The sequence below is a fragment of the Podarcis raffonei genome, chromosome 2 (genome assembly GCF_027172205.1).
Source record: "Podarcis raffonei isolate rPodRaf1 chromosome 2, rPodRaf1.pri, whole genome shotgun sequence".
NCBI classification, from domain to species: domain Eukaryota; kingdom Metazoa; phylum Chordata; class Lepidosauria; order Squamata; family Lacertidae; genus Podarcis; species Podarcis raffonei.
The window spans coordinates 65663296-65677113 of NC_070603.1; the positions used below are offsets into that span (position 1 = coordinate 65663296).

The window sequence follows — 13818 nt, forward strand, 5'->3', positions numbered from 1 at the left end:
GGTCCTCCGAACCATAGAGGCGGCGGGAAAGAACGGCGGCGCGTGGGGGTGGGAGAGGCGAATCATTCCAGGAAAAAACACGCCCGACGGGCGGAAGTCGCGTCGCTCCTCCCGTTCCCTCGGCGGACCTCGCGCAGGAGCAGAAGAGGCAGCTGAGAGGAAGGGAAGGCGGAAGGTCCAGAGTCCCGGTTGGAGCTGTGCGCGGGGGCCCGTCAGAGGAGGGGACCGGGAGGCGGACTGAGCGGGCCGAGCGAGGGATGACAGGGCGTTGCCAAGGTAACTCGTCACGGGCGCCGCTCCCGCTCGGAGTTCAAGGCCGTGTGGTAGGACCCGGAGCGACGCGCCGGGGTTTTAGTGGGCGCATTTATGACGTCGCGGGCGTTGGCCTCGGGGGTGAGCTGCTGGGAGCTGTGCAATGCTCACAGGGTGGTGTATTCGCGCATACCTATAAATCGTGTGTATATGCATGCATGCAGAGTTGAAAGGAAGCGTGCAATGCCGCCACCAGCTCCTGGGAACTTGCGCCTCCCCTCTCGCAGGGCAAAAGAGAGACCATACCGGCCCCGAGTCATGAGCTAGTGACGATGTAGGTTCTACAGTGCTTGTTTTCATCGTCCATCCCTATTCCTTTCCCCCTTTTCCCTCTTCCTATTAGGTTGCAGACCTTGCTGCTCAGGAGGGGAAAAAAACCCACAGGCACTTTATACGTGTTAATAATAGCACACATGTGTTTACTCCCTTAGCGGGGCTAGCAGATAAAGCCTGCACAGGCTTGGAGGTGACATGGACTCAGTAGAAAGGGGGTAAGTCAGAACAGTACCTGGGAGGTTAAGGCAGACCCTTATGGTTCCCTAATGGGTTAGGACAGAGTTAGACAAGTGGGGGGGGGGAGAGAGCAGGTTCAGATCTGGTAGTTTGGGGTGGAGTTAGTGGAAACTTGTGGTCCAAGAGCAGAGCCTGGCATATATGGTGGAGAGGAAGCATTACTAGTTTTTCAGACTCCAGTGTTGGTTTTTCCGCTGAACACAATTTTACTGGTTGGACCAGTGAAAAAGTGACTGTTTGATAATCCAAGTGCCTACCATAAATAGAGTTTGTATTGCTAGTTGTATTGGGCTTCCTTTTTAAAAGGAAAGCTAAATGCAATCCGTGAAATGATCTGGTTACAAATGAGGAGGCTTATCTGGTCTGTAACACTGAAACCTGGGTGGGCGAACAAGGTGGAGTTGGTCTTACCCAGCTGTGCCCACCTGGGTACTCTGGCAGCATCAGGGCAGAGCAGACTTAGGGGTGGGGAGTTGTTGCAGTCTATAGAGATTCCATCTCTGTCTCCAGGTTCTCTGTCCAGTTGTGTGGGGATCTAGATTGTGTGTTTCTGGCACTGGACAATTGGGACAGATTAGGAATTCTGCTGGTTTGCTGCCTGTCTCCCTACCCAGCACTCTGCTTGCCTGAGGTGATGGAGCTGGTTTTGAAGGCAGTGTTGAGGACCCCCAGACTGCTGGTTCTGGTGGACTTCAACATCCATGCCAAGGCGATTGGCCCTGGGATGGCTCAGGACTTCATTGCTGCCATGATGACCATTTGCAGGATGTGCTGAACTGTTGTATTGCCTTGGTAATGGATTGGAGAAAGCCAACAAACTGAAGCTCAATCCAGATAAGAGTGAGACATTGTTAGAGGGTGGTTCCCTAGATCATATGCATAGGAGGTTGCCTGCTCTTGGTGGAATTACACTCCCTCTGAAGGAGCAGGTACATAGCTCAGGGGTAATAATAATAATAATAATAATAATAATAATAAATTTTATTTTATTTATATCCTGCCCTCCCCAGCCGAAGCCGGGCTCAGGGCGGCTAACAACACTAAAATAGTGCAACATTCTAAAAACATTATAAAAATTAATTAAAATCAAATTGATGGCAACCATAAACTAAAGTTTACTTCTGGCTCAGGTGGCTTCTGACCTGGGTTACCTTCCATCAGCTTCAGCTGGTGGCCAAGCTGCACTGCATCTAGGCAAGGGTAGCTTAACTTCTGTTTCTATTCTCTGGTAACCTCTAGGTTAGATTACTGCCACATGTTATACATAGGGCTGCCTCTGAAGATGGTTTGGAAACTTCAGCAGCCAGGTTGCTCACCAGGACAAGACAGTTTGAGCTGATTGATAGGAAGATGGAAAGTCTGGGGTAACCATTGCTTGATGCGATGTTGTGTAATCTCCCCAGAAACAAACCAGAAAGAATGCCCAATAAAAACCAGTGCTGTATAACACACACACCCTCCACTCCTGCAAAGTGTGCAAACCAGGATGAATGCTCAACAAACAGATAAACTGGAATCAACCTTCAGTGTTTTTCTTTGTGTTATTCCATCTTCTCAGCATCATATTCCTGTGGTGTAATCTGCATCTGTGTCAGGCATGTGTAAACACATTTGAAGTGCTTAGATATAAGCATTGCATTTAAAAATGTCTGATATGGTTGAAAAAAATTACAGGTATGTAGGATCAACAGCATATTTTAGGTAGAGAGTTTATTAGGATAGTTTTCTGCACAATGGTGGGGAGTAGTATTTGGGGCTGTTTGTCTAGGCCTTTAAAGCAGGGGTGGGAAAATCTACTCCAAATGTTGTTGGACTCCAACTCCCATCGGTAACAAATAACCAGTAGTTTGGAATGGTGGGAATTGTAGTCCAGCAAGATTCCCTTTTTTGCTTTAATTGCAGGGACTATCCTCCATATTATGTAGAACTAGAAAATATATATTTTATCTAATAAATAATATCAGTGTGGTGATCACTTAAATTCATTAAATTAGTCTTAGAAGTTAAATAAACAGCTTGCCCCTGTCACTTGGAGTCTTGGAAACACTCAAAAAGCTGCAAAGTCTAAAGTTGAACACTGTCAGTCCTTCATAATGGTAAAGGTACCCCTGACTGTTAAGTCCAGTCATGGACGACTCTGCGGTTGTGGTGCTCATCTCACTTTACTGGCTGAGGGAGCCGGCGTTTTGTCCACAGACAGCTTTCCAGGTCATGTGGCCAGCATGACTAAGCTGCTTCTGGCGAACCAGAGCAGCACATGGAAACACCGTTTACCTTCCCACTGGAGCGGTACCTATTTATCTACTTGCACTTTGACATGCTTTCAAACTCCTAGGTGGGCAGGAGCTGGGACTGAGCAACAGGAGCTCACCCCATCGTGGGGATTCGAACCGCCAACCTTCTGATCGGGAAGCCCTAGGCTCTGTGGTTTAGCACCACCTGTGTCCCTCTCAGTCCTTCATATGTATACCTAAAATGTTTCTCGGAGTTCAAGCCTGATTCTGTACATATGTAAGCACAATTCCGCATAACATCGGGCTGTTTCAGGAGCTACTCCTGAAGAATCTACTCTCAGCTTTAAAACACCTTGGAAATTTGGTGTGCCAGCGTCTTTAAAAAAAAAAAGAAATATAAATTCCAAAAGTATGGGGATGCTCTTTCCCCTAGTTTCACCTTTGTAAATATTGTCTCTCCGGATCACTGCAGTAAAATGAAGCAGCAGCCGACTCTCTCTGATATATCAGTTTTGACATTTTCGTTTTCAAAAAGAAACGTCGTAAAGTAGCAAATGTGGCGAGTGATTCTTAAGGGCTCTTAAAGCAGGGTGGGTTGAAACATTGTAACTCAAATATCTGTAAGATCCTTTGCTTTTGCAGTGATCTCCGTGTTTAAGTGAAATTCTTGCTCTTGAAATAGTTCTGTGAGTACTGGAGTTGCTGAAGTTGATAAAAGTGAGACTCTTTGGAAGGATAACTGCAATTCGATAAAATGTCGCCATCCAGTAAACATAGGAAATACTTGTTTTTTGTCCTCTTGGGGCCATAGTCTAAACTTTTTGCTTTTCCACTATCTATTTAGGCAGCAATATTGTAGATATTTTTAAAGTGCTGCAGAAACAGGAGCATAGGCTTCCTTCTGTTCTCTGAGAGTCCTGATGATTGTACACTGCATAAAATTGAGCATATGTTAGTTTTTACGTGTGCAGATAAAATGAAAGACATCTGTTCTGCTTCTCAGTACATATACTCTGGACTGAATCTGTCTTCAGGTATAGTGCATCTGTGGCTCAGATGGAGCATGTTGAACCTGTGTTAATGTTCATTCATAACAGCTACTTTATGATATGCATGGCTGTGCTTTTCTTGAAAAATTTAGGGCATTATATGGCCTTTTCTTCCTAGTGGTTTATCAGCCACAGAAGCTGTTTTATATAAATATGATGGCTCTGTCATAAAAATGTAAGCTCTTTTCCTCAAAAGAAAAAAAAACCCCTGCAGCAGAAGATCTTTGTTTAACAGTAATGGGTTTGCATAAAAGAAAATGGGATAAACAGTTTAATAAATCAAACACTGAAGGATTTAATGGCAGAATCCAATGACCCATCACAACTGCTGCTGTGCATTATGCAAACAATGTACAATGTAGTAGAAAGCATATGCAATTACTGCTGATAGTTATCTCAGGTCTTTGAAGGACAATGTAACTGGATTTTTCCCAGTTGCAACTAACAGCCTCAGGATGCTATCCAAGCCCTAGGTGGTGCCTGGTCAGGCATAACAAAGTGGCAGGGCCATTACAGTCCTACTGCATGTCCTAGCTGTGGCATAAAGCAGGTAGGTACAAAGCTGTGAGTCTGCAGCCATCACCCCAATCTGAGTCAATGCTGTTATATGATGGCAGTTGGTATTACAGTGGAACCTCAGAATCCAAACACCTGTAAACTTGAATGTTTTGGCTCTTGAACAATCGAAAACCGGAAGTGATTGTTCCGGTTTCCGAATGATTTTTGGAACCCAAAAGTCTAGCGCAGCTTCCACGGCTTCTGATTGGCTGTAGGGCGCTCCTGCAGCCAATCGGAAGCCATGCCTTGGAAGTCGAACTGACTCCCAGAACGGATTCCGTTCAACTTCCAAGGTACATCTGTATTTGAGATCCAACAGCTCCCAAGTCATCTCAGTAGCACCCCTGCTTGGAACTGATACCACTTCTGCCCACCCACCTGTTTGGTGTGCAGAACAGAGAGCTCTGCACTAGCAGAATAGTGGAACCAAATCTCATTAAATTTATATTGCTGTAGTTTAAACACATATATTTCAGGATGGAATTAGTTCACTCTGGGTTTTTAGAGCACGTTGAAGATATTGATGAAAACGCTGCCATGTAGTAGTACCATGAGCTGCTCTGTTTTGTACTCTGAATTAATAATAATAATAATAATAATAATAATAATAAATTTTATTTATATCCCGCCCTCCCCAGCCGAAGCCGGGCTCAGGGCGGCTAACAACAATAAAACAATACAAAAGTACAACACAAACAACACTCTAAAATCATTCATTATAAAATTAATTAAATTCAAGCCACTGGCCACCATTGGGCCAGAGCTCCGCAAAAATTGCCGAGGGAGGAAGTCAGGCTGTGCCCTGGCCAAAGGCCTGGCGGAACAGCTCTGTCTTGCAGGCCCTGCGGAAAGATGTCAAGTCCCGCAGGGCCCTAGTCTCTTGTGACAGAGTGTTCCACCAGGTCGGAGCCACAGCCGAAAAAGCCCTGGCTCTAGTTGAGGCCAGCCTAACTTCTCTGTGGCCTGGGACCTTCAAGATGTTTTTATTTGAAGACCGTACGTTTCTCCGTGGGGCATACCAGGAGAGGCGGTCCCGTAGGTACGAGGGTCCTAGGCCGTATAGGGCTTTAAAGGTTAAAACCAGCACCTTAAACCTGATCCTGTACTCCACCGGGAGCCAGTGCAGTTGATATAGCACCGGATGAATGTGATCTCGCAGTGAAGACCCCGTAAGGAGTCTCGCTGCAGCATTCTGCACCCGCTGGAGTTTCTGGGTCAGTCTTAAGGGCAGCCCCAAGTAGAGCGAGTTACAATAATCCAGTCTGGAGGTGACCGTCGCGTGGATCACAGTGGCTAGGTCAGGGTGAGAGAGGTAAGGAGCCAACTGCTTAGCTTGGCGGAGATGGAAAAATGCCGCCTTTGTTATAGCTGCAATCTGCGCCTCCATGGAAAGGGAGGTGTCGAAGATTACACCCAAACTCTTAACGGACAGTGCTGGCACTAACTGCGCCCCCGCAAGAGATGGGAGTTGCCCCCCCAATCCCATATCGTCCCGTCCCAGCCACAGGACCTCTGTCTTCGAAGGATTTAGCTTCAACCGGCTCCCACGTAACCATCCAGCCACAGCTTCCAGACATCTGGTCAGTGTGTCTGGGGCCGAGTCAGGATGGCCATCCATCAACAGATAGAGTTGGGTGTCATCGGCATACTGATGGCAACCCAGCCCAAAACTCCGGACAAGCTGGGCGAGGGGGCGCATAAAGATGTTGAAAAGCATTGGGGAGAGTATCGCACCCTGAGGTACTCCACACACCAAGGAGTGGCGCGATGACAATTCCCCCCCAAGCGCCACCCTCTGTCCCCGACCAGAGAGAAACGAGCGCAGCCATTGAAGGACTGTGCCCTGGATCCCCACGTCGGCAAGGCGGTGGTCCAGAAGTTCATGATCGACCATGTCGAAAGCTGCTGACAGATCTAGAAGAATCAGCAGCCCCGACCCGCCTCGATCCAGCTGTCTACGAAGATCATCTGTTAGGGCAACCAGAGCTGTCTCGGTCCCATGACCAGCGCGGAAGCCAGACTGGAATGGATCCAGAGCCGATGTTTCATCCAGAAACCCACCAAGCTGTTCAGCAACCGCTCTCTCAATCACCTTACCCAGGAACGGAAGATTCGAAACCGGGCTGTAATTGGATAGATCTAAAGGATCTAATGATGTTTTCTTTAAGAGCGGACGCACCACTGCCTCCTTCAGTTCCCCTGGGAATGTCCCCGTGCCAAGGGACAAATTGATGATATCCCCCAGGAGGGCCCGCACCTCGTCTGGACACGCTCTAATCAGCCAAGACGGGCACGGGTCGAGAGGACAGGTGGTGGGCTTTCCAGCTCGGAGAAGTCTGTCCACATCGGCTGGGGATATCCGGTCAAAGTGGTCCAATACTGGACCCGAGGACAGTCGAGGGGCCTCCAGTTCCTTTATTGTATCCAAATTGGCAGGGAGGTCATGGCGGAGCAACAAGACCTTCTCCGCAAAAAAGCTTGCAAATTACTGGGAAGTTAGATAGCATTGCAGAAAGAGGTGGTTAGGAAGGAAGCAGCTAGGATAAGAGTAGAAATGCATTAAGGGTTCAAGTTTAGAGAGTATTGTCTATACTGACTGGCAATGGCTTTCCAAGGTTTCTGGCCTCTCCCAGCCCTACTTGGTGATCAACCTTCTGCAGGCAAAGAAGCTGTGCTTCTTGGCAGCTGCTCCTTTGGTTGGTTTGCCTTTTCCAGTTTCAACCCAAGGGTGAACAAAACCTTGAATGTTGTATGCAGTGGACCTTTTAATTTTGTTTCTGTTTATAATTTGAGCCTACCAAAGGAAAGAATGGTTAGTTTTTAGGTCCCATTCCTTTTCTGGAAAGTTGCTATTTGTACCAATTTACCTTAAGCTCCTTTCAGCTCTAGACAACTAACATTTTATACTAGGGGTGGCTCGGGCTGCTTTGATGGTTGACAGCTTTCTGGAGACTGCATACCAGCAGCTGGCATGGCTAAAGTCACCAGTGCATACTCAATTGCATGTGCACACTTACCACACATTTTGATAGGCAGACAGACATGCAGACATATTCAAACAGCCCACCCCCTGCACACTCTTTTGCCAGTCAGCAGAGGATCAGGTGGTTTCCTTCTCATCACATCAGTGGGCTGGGAGTAGTTCCCCCTCTTTCTTACCCAGCACTGATACGGAAAGGAAAATACTGGTAAGTGTTCCTTTCTATTTCTGAAGCCTTTTTCTTCTGCTTAAGGGGGGAAAGGCACTTTTCCAAGGTAAGAAGAGGCAGATTTTGACAGAGGGCAAGGAAGCCACTGTAAGTGGCTTGGCAAGCTGAATCTGGTTTGTGGGTTCGCCTTCCCTGTTATATGCCATTTCATTCTGGAATTGTATTGTTAATTATTTGAGTTTGAAAGCCAAAAAGCTTTGCGTTGTTAAGAATCCTGACTTGCATCGGTTTTGTTTTGTTTTTTTTTTACATTTCAGTTGGATTGTTCCTTTACTTGTAAAGAAAAACCCAAAGCCCTTTCAAAGTTGATGAATCCATCAATATCTTCCATGGTGACTGGTGCAATACAGACTACTTAACTTTTTGCAGTGTGCTTTATACTTGAAGCTTTCATGAAGCTCAGCTGCTGCCTATTGACTTTGATTCTCAGTTCTAGTGTTTCTGCACTAGAAAATGTGGCCTCCAACCTGACAGCTGCTACTGGGTCAAGGTTCCTTCCTCTCGATGCATCATTTCTTCCCACCCTACAAGCCTTCACAAAATCGGCAGTAGCTCAAGATATCATAGTGAAAGAAGGTAACGGTGCTTTCATTGAATGTAAGCTGAACATCAGTCAGCATAACAGCATCGTTTGGTTCAACTCAAAAGGGCATCTACTGAAGCAAGATGGAGAGGGTAAGAGACAACTGTTTGACTTGCTTTACACAATATACCAGGTGTGCTGTATTGATCACAGAAGTTCTCTTGTATGTCACACTTTTAAGAAGACGTTGAAGGGAAAGCCACTCTTCCTAGGTTCGTTGCCTCTCTGCCCAAACATACCTACATTAAAACACAATACAAGTCTATTTTAAATTAAAGTACTGGATTTTGGCTGAAGCTAAATGGGCTATAACTTACACAACTTGCAATCTAGGTACTGTTACATAATATTCGAGCAGCTAGTAGTTTTCATTCCGAATTAGTTGCTTTAGGAGTATAGCTACTTGATATTTTAATCCATGTGCTGATTGCATGGTTTTTAGCAGGGGAGAATGCTCACCTCATCAAACCCAGATTTACATTTAGATTGAGGGACGACAGTGCAGCAATAATTTTTGGTGACCCAACCCTCTAGGGCAGCCTTTCTCAACCTGTGGGTCCCCAGATGTTGTTGAACTACAACTCCCATCACCCCTAGCTAGCAAGGCCAGAGCTCAGGGATGATGGGAGTTGTAGTCCAATAACATCTGGGAACCCACAGGTTGAGAACCACTGCTCTAGGGGCTGCATGCCAGCAGAAGATGTGACCATTTCATATGGGCAGACAGTCTCCTCAGCTGAGCCATGCAGATCAGCTGGGGAGAGGGGGTTATAGTCCGTTATGCAGTCATCAAATGATCAGTCTGGTGACTGGGGAAGGGATTGGTTTGCATCCCCATCATGGCACTGGGCTCTGTCCAATCCAGCAATACATTTACCTTTTTTTTTTACCTTTTTGCTGTTGTTGCCAGAATAGGGTATTGGGAAAGCAGAAAACATTGCATGAAAAAGTGAGATAGCACTGTACACATATTTTGTCCAAGTGTCCACCTTTTATAGCCCATAAAGCTTTTAAGTACACATTTGCCTGCTGCCGCAATCCAGTGGATCTTGCTACATTTATTAATAGAAACATTTGCAGTTTAACAATATAATTTTCACAAGTAGTATTGGGGTTGGAGGGAAGGGCCACCCGGTAGGGATGAGTGCCTTTGCAAATGGATAGCAACATTATAATGTAAACAAGTGCCCAAATCAGACCCAGGGCCCAGCTCTAACCCAAACATTAGTTTGTAGATCTATTTCTTCCTTTTTACAATATATTTGTATGTTGGGAGTGCTGCTGTGTGACCCACCTTAGATCAGGCAGTGACCCAGAAGTGGGTGGTCTCAACACCCCAGTTGAAGACCAGTGACCTAGATCAAGTACATGAGATGAGTATTTTCTTGGCTAGGTAAAAATATTCAACCCTGCTTGACTAGTAGGTTGGCAAATGACCAGACATATGTTGCTATCCATATTCCCAATTCAGTGTTGCTGGTTTCATAATACAGTTCACGGGGCATGCCTATATATATATATATATCAGAAAAGATGCAAGTATGATCTGTTACTCTAATGTTGAAATCTTTTTTTGTATTTGTGTTTTAGATGGAAGATGGCTGATCTCTAACAGTACCCTTAATATCACAAGTGTAACCTTTGGTGACCGGGGGCGATACAGTTGTGTTGTCACTACCCAAAATGGCTCTTTCTATTACTCAGTCACCCTCAGGGTGGTCTCCACATCTGGGGACATGGGCATTTACTACATGATTGTCTGCCTGGTTGCCTTTACTATCACCCTGATCTTAAATATAACACGTCTGTGCATGATGAGCAGCCATCTCCGCAAGACAGAGAAGGCCATCAATGAATTCTTCAGGACTGAAGGGGCTGAGAAACTACAGAAGGCCTTTGAAATTGCCAAACGCATTCCAATCATTACCTCTGCCAAAACGCTGGAACTGGCCAAAGTCACCCAGTTTAAGACTATGGAATTTGCTCGATACATTGAAGAGTTAGCCAGAAGCATCCCTCTTCCGCCGCTCATCCTTAACTGTAGGGCCTTTATGGAAGAGATATTTGAAGCAGTGAGAGTCGATGACCCTGATGAAGTTGGAGATGGAGTCAAACAAGCCCTCGGTGTCCAAGACGGACTCTATCCCTTAAACCCAGAAATTAAGCGCAGTAATTCACCGACAGCAGACTCGGATGATGGTTCTGTAAATGACCATGGTAAAGAAATAGCTGTTGAGGTATCCATCCACCTTCAGTCAGAAGCACAAAGCATTGACACTGTTTCCCACGACAGTGTTCCCTCCATACCTTCTGAAGATGATGCAGGTGCTGAAGCCAGTACAGCAGCAAAGGCAGATGTATGAAAGCTTCATCTGGAAACTTCAAGAAAAAAGGGGAAGCCAAAAAAAAAAAAGCAGCTGGAGTCACAAATGCACAAAAACCTTATCTCTTTTTAAAAACTCCAGTGGCTATAAGGTGCTGAACATTTAGCAAAAGTATGGATTTGGATTTTTCTTTTGTAACATATCTCAGTGTTCACCAACCAATTAGGAAAACAGCTTAAATCATGTTTTTTAAACATTCTCCTTGGTAGGAATGCTGCTGGGGGCATTTTACAGAGGGGATACTTTCTCCCAGTTTTGGGGATCTCCAGTTAACATCAACAAAAGAGCAAGGATACATTGACATAAACTGTTTTTGCCATTCTTACAGGGAGGTTGAATTCCTGAATATGTCCAGTGATGATTTCATAGTGTGTGATGGCATAGTTCACTAGAACAGTGCTTGTCTTGCTTGTCTGAATTTATAATATCTGATCAAGCTTATCTTGAGTTTGTAAGAAACATACATTTTAGCATTTCTTATAGTAATAGTATGGGATTATTACACTTTTAAAATGAAGAGTTGGATCCAGACTGACTCATGTTTAGAGTAGATCTATTGCAATCAGTGACACTTAAGTTAGCCTGAGTCCAGCCTTATGTCAGTAAGCTGTGAAATTACCAAAGCTGCCAGTTTGTCATGTTGTTCATGTTTGCTTACATTGCAATCACATGCAATACTTGAACTAGAAAATGGAAACCAAATGCAAATTTTGGCATCTGAATTTCTCATAGCAGCCAAGAAGTGGTAATTTGGTTGTTTTAAATGTGCTTCTGCTTGCCAAGCAGTTCAAAAAAGGCCCTGTCTGTTTGGGTTTTTGTTTTTTTTAGTAAAGCTCCAGATGTCAGCACTTCAAGTATTCTTTCTTCTCTGACACTGCTGAAATTCCAATGTGTTCTAGTGCCATCAGTATTGCTAGGAGGAAAGCAATGACAACTTAAACAGTTATGATCTTGTTGAAGAGTTTGCAATAAACTCTCTCACATTAAAAAGGGAAATAAAACCTCTTTGGTTTCTCAGGCAGTTGTTTCTGAACAATATTTATAAGAGGCAAATGTGTGGCCAGAGTCTTTGGAACTAGTCATCACCCAATGGACGTGCCTAACACTCTCCTAATGATTCAGGTAGGTAGCTGTGTTTGTCTACTAATGTACATTTGTGTTTGATGAAAAGCAGCCACGGGTGCAGAATGATTGGGGTAGAGGAGCTGTGCAGGTGGATGAGGAGGTTGTGGCTGGCTTTTGCATGAACATATGCTGTATAACATTCTTTGGCACTTTAGTAAAATCTGATGAATGCAACAAAGGGTAAATGGTTAACACATTGAGTGACTTCTCTCCTGTGCTGATGCTTAGCTACCTCTGCATGTGCAGCAGGTGATACAATGGACTGTACCACTTCAGATGGGGGATACTACATTTGAATTCTCACACACACATTTTAAAAAATCAGAAAAAGAGGTTGTGGCCTCACTTCTTGTTGGCCATTTTGTTTTTTGTTTGCTATACAGGAATCTTCCAAATGTTTCACATGATCTAAGGTGGTGCAGTCCTTTCTACCACCACATTGTGTGGCATAAGTAGACTGATATTTAACCAGCAAATTATTGCTGCATGACAGGTTGATTTGTTAATAGCCACTATAAATGTTTCCAGTGGCCATTTCCCCATGTCATGAATTGGGCCGTGTTATACCATGTAAAGCTGGAAAATAGAATGAATAATTGGAGGATGATAAAATTAACTTTTGGCATCCTTCTGTACTCTGAATAATATAGCTGGTTGGCTTCCTACTTGGCCCATGTTCTTTTTTGTCTTTCATGTGGCCATAGCTGTGCAGACCCAGTTTTGTGATAGGAATGTGCCTCTGCTAGCTGCACATTAAGCTCCAGTCAAGGCAGATTCTAGCTTTTGCTATTTGGTGCTTGTTTTTTTTATATACTTTAAGAGTGTGTCACTTTAATTGCATCTTATATTCAGTTTTGTTTTAACGTATACAAAGCTTGTCTACATTTTTTTCACGACTTAAAGCATAATGTCATATCGTTTTAACAATTGGCAATGGGGGTTCCCATTAATTTCCTACAGCTCTTCTTCTGCTGTTTTATTCATAGAATCTCATTTGAACTAGCAGTCGCTGAAGGGGAATAAACATAATTTTCAGGCGGATTTAGTGTTACATCTATAGCACTAGAAGTGGGTGGCAAACAGCAACAGTAATGCTACCTAGGAAATGAGAGTCATTGGCAGTAATGCTCGCTATGTAACTCATAAAACAAGTAAATGATATTTACCTGTTAGAATTTTGCTTGAATTTCTTCTGACAAAAGTTCCTAAAGCAAAATAGAGATGGTGCAGACATTAACTTGGCAGTGGGATATATCTGAGTTTCCCCTAACCTCCAAAGTGCTCTTCAAATTAAGTTGCTTGCTTCTGGCCCTTGCTTCATGCTCAAGTAGCCCATTCTTCTCCACTTGACTGCTGCTTGCTGTGAAGCATAAGCTGAACACCTGCTTGGGAATGCAAATAACAGGTAGGATCTCTGGGTCAGGAGCTAGCACATCTACACTCCACCCAGGCCCTGTTCATTCATTACTTGCATGTAGGGTGTAATTGTGTTTACATGTAGCAGGGCTGTGCTTTTTGCCTGCCCCGCCCATATCATGCCGCCTTTCTCAATTGCAGACAAGCAGGAGGTCACATGTTAGAGTTTCTGTTCGGTAGTGGGAAACTTGGTTATTTGAGGAAGGAGGTGTGACATCATGGGGGGGGCAAGGCTAAAAACATATACCCTCCTTCAAGGAAACACATCTGTGTCCTACATCAGGCATGTCCAACTCCCAAGAGACTGCGATCTACTCCCACTATTAAAAAAACTTTCAGTGATCTACCCATTGGATTGACAAAAGTTGTTGAGCTTTTTTTGGAGGGGAGGGCAAGGAACACGCAATTGACTGGTAGCTCGCAATCGGCCTATTG

The 13818-nt window shown here is 44.7% G+C and overlaps 1 protein-coding gene across 2 annotated transcripts; it reads left to right on the forward strand.

The window, feature by feature from the left end:
* The first annotated feature begins 143 nt into the window (after positions 1–143).
* On the forward strand, positions 144–12636 carry MFAP3 (microfibril associated protein 3). 2 transcript variants are annotated; one of them, XM_053377082.1, is made up of 3 exons: positions 144–276; positions 8133–8550; positions 10049–12636. In XM_053377082.1, the coding sequence occupies exons 2-3, from the start codon at positions 8268–8270 to the stop codon at positions 10819–10821; spliced, it is 1056 nt and encodes a 351-aa protein (XP_053233057.1). In that variant the 5' UTR covers positions 144–276; positions 8133–8267; the 3' UTR covers positions 10822–12636. The 2 variants fall into 2 exon arrangements, with proteins under 2 accessions (XP_053233057.1, XP_053233058.1); XM_053377083.1 differs by lacking the exon at positions 144–276 and adding an exon at positions 319–426.
* Positions 12637–13818: the final 1182 nt, after the last annotated feature.

Coding starts and splice junctions, on each gene's coding strand:
- MFAP3 (XM_053377082.1), top strand. CDS start 8,268: ATGAAGCTCAGCTGCTGCCTATTGACTTTGATTCTCAGTTCTAGTGTT. Junction 8,551..10,048: donor ACTGAAGCAAGATGGAGAGG/GTAAGAGACAAC, acceptor TTTGTGTTTTAG/ATGGAAGATGGCTGATCTCT.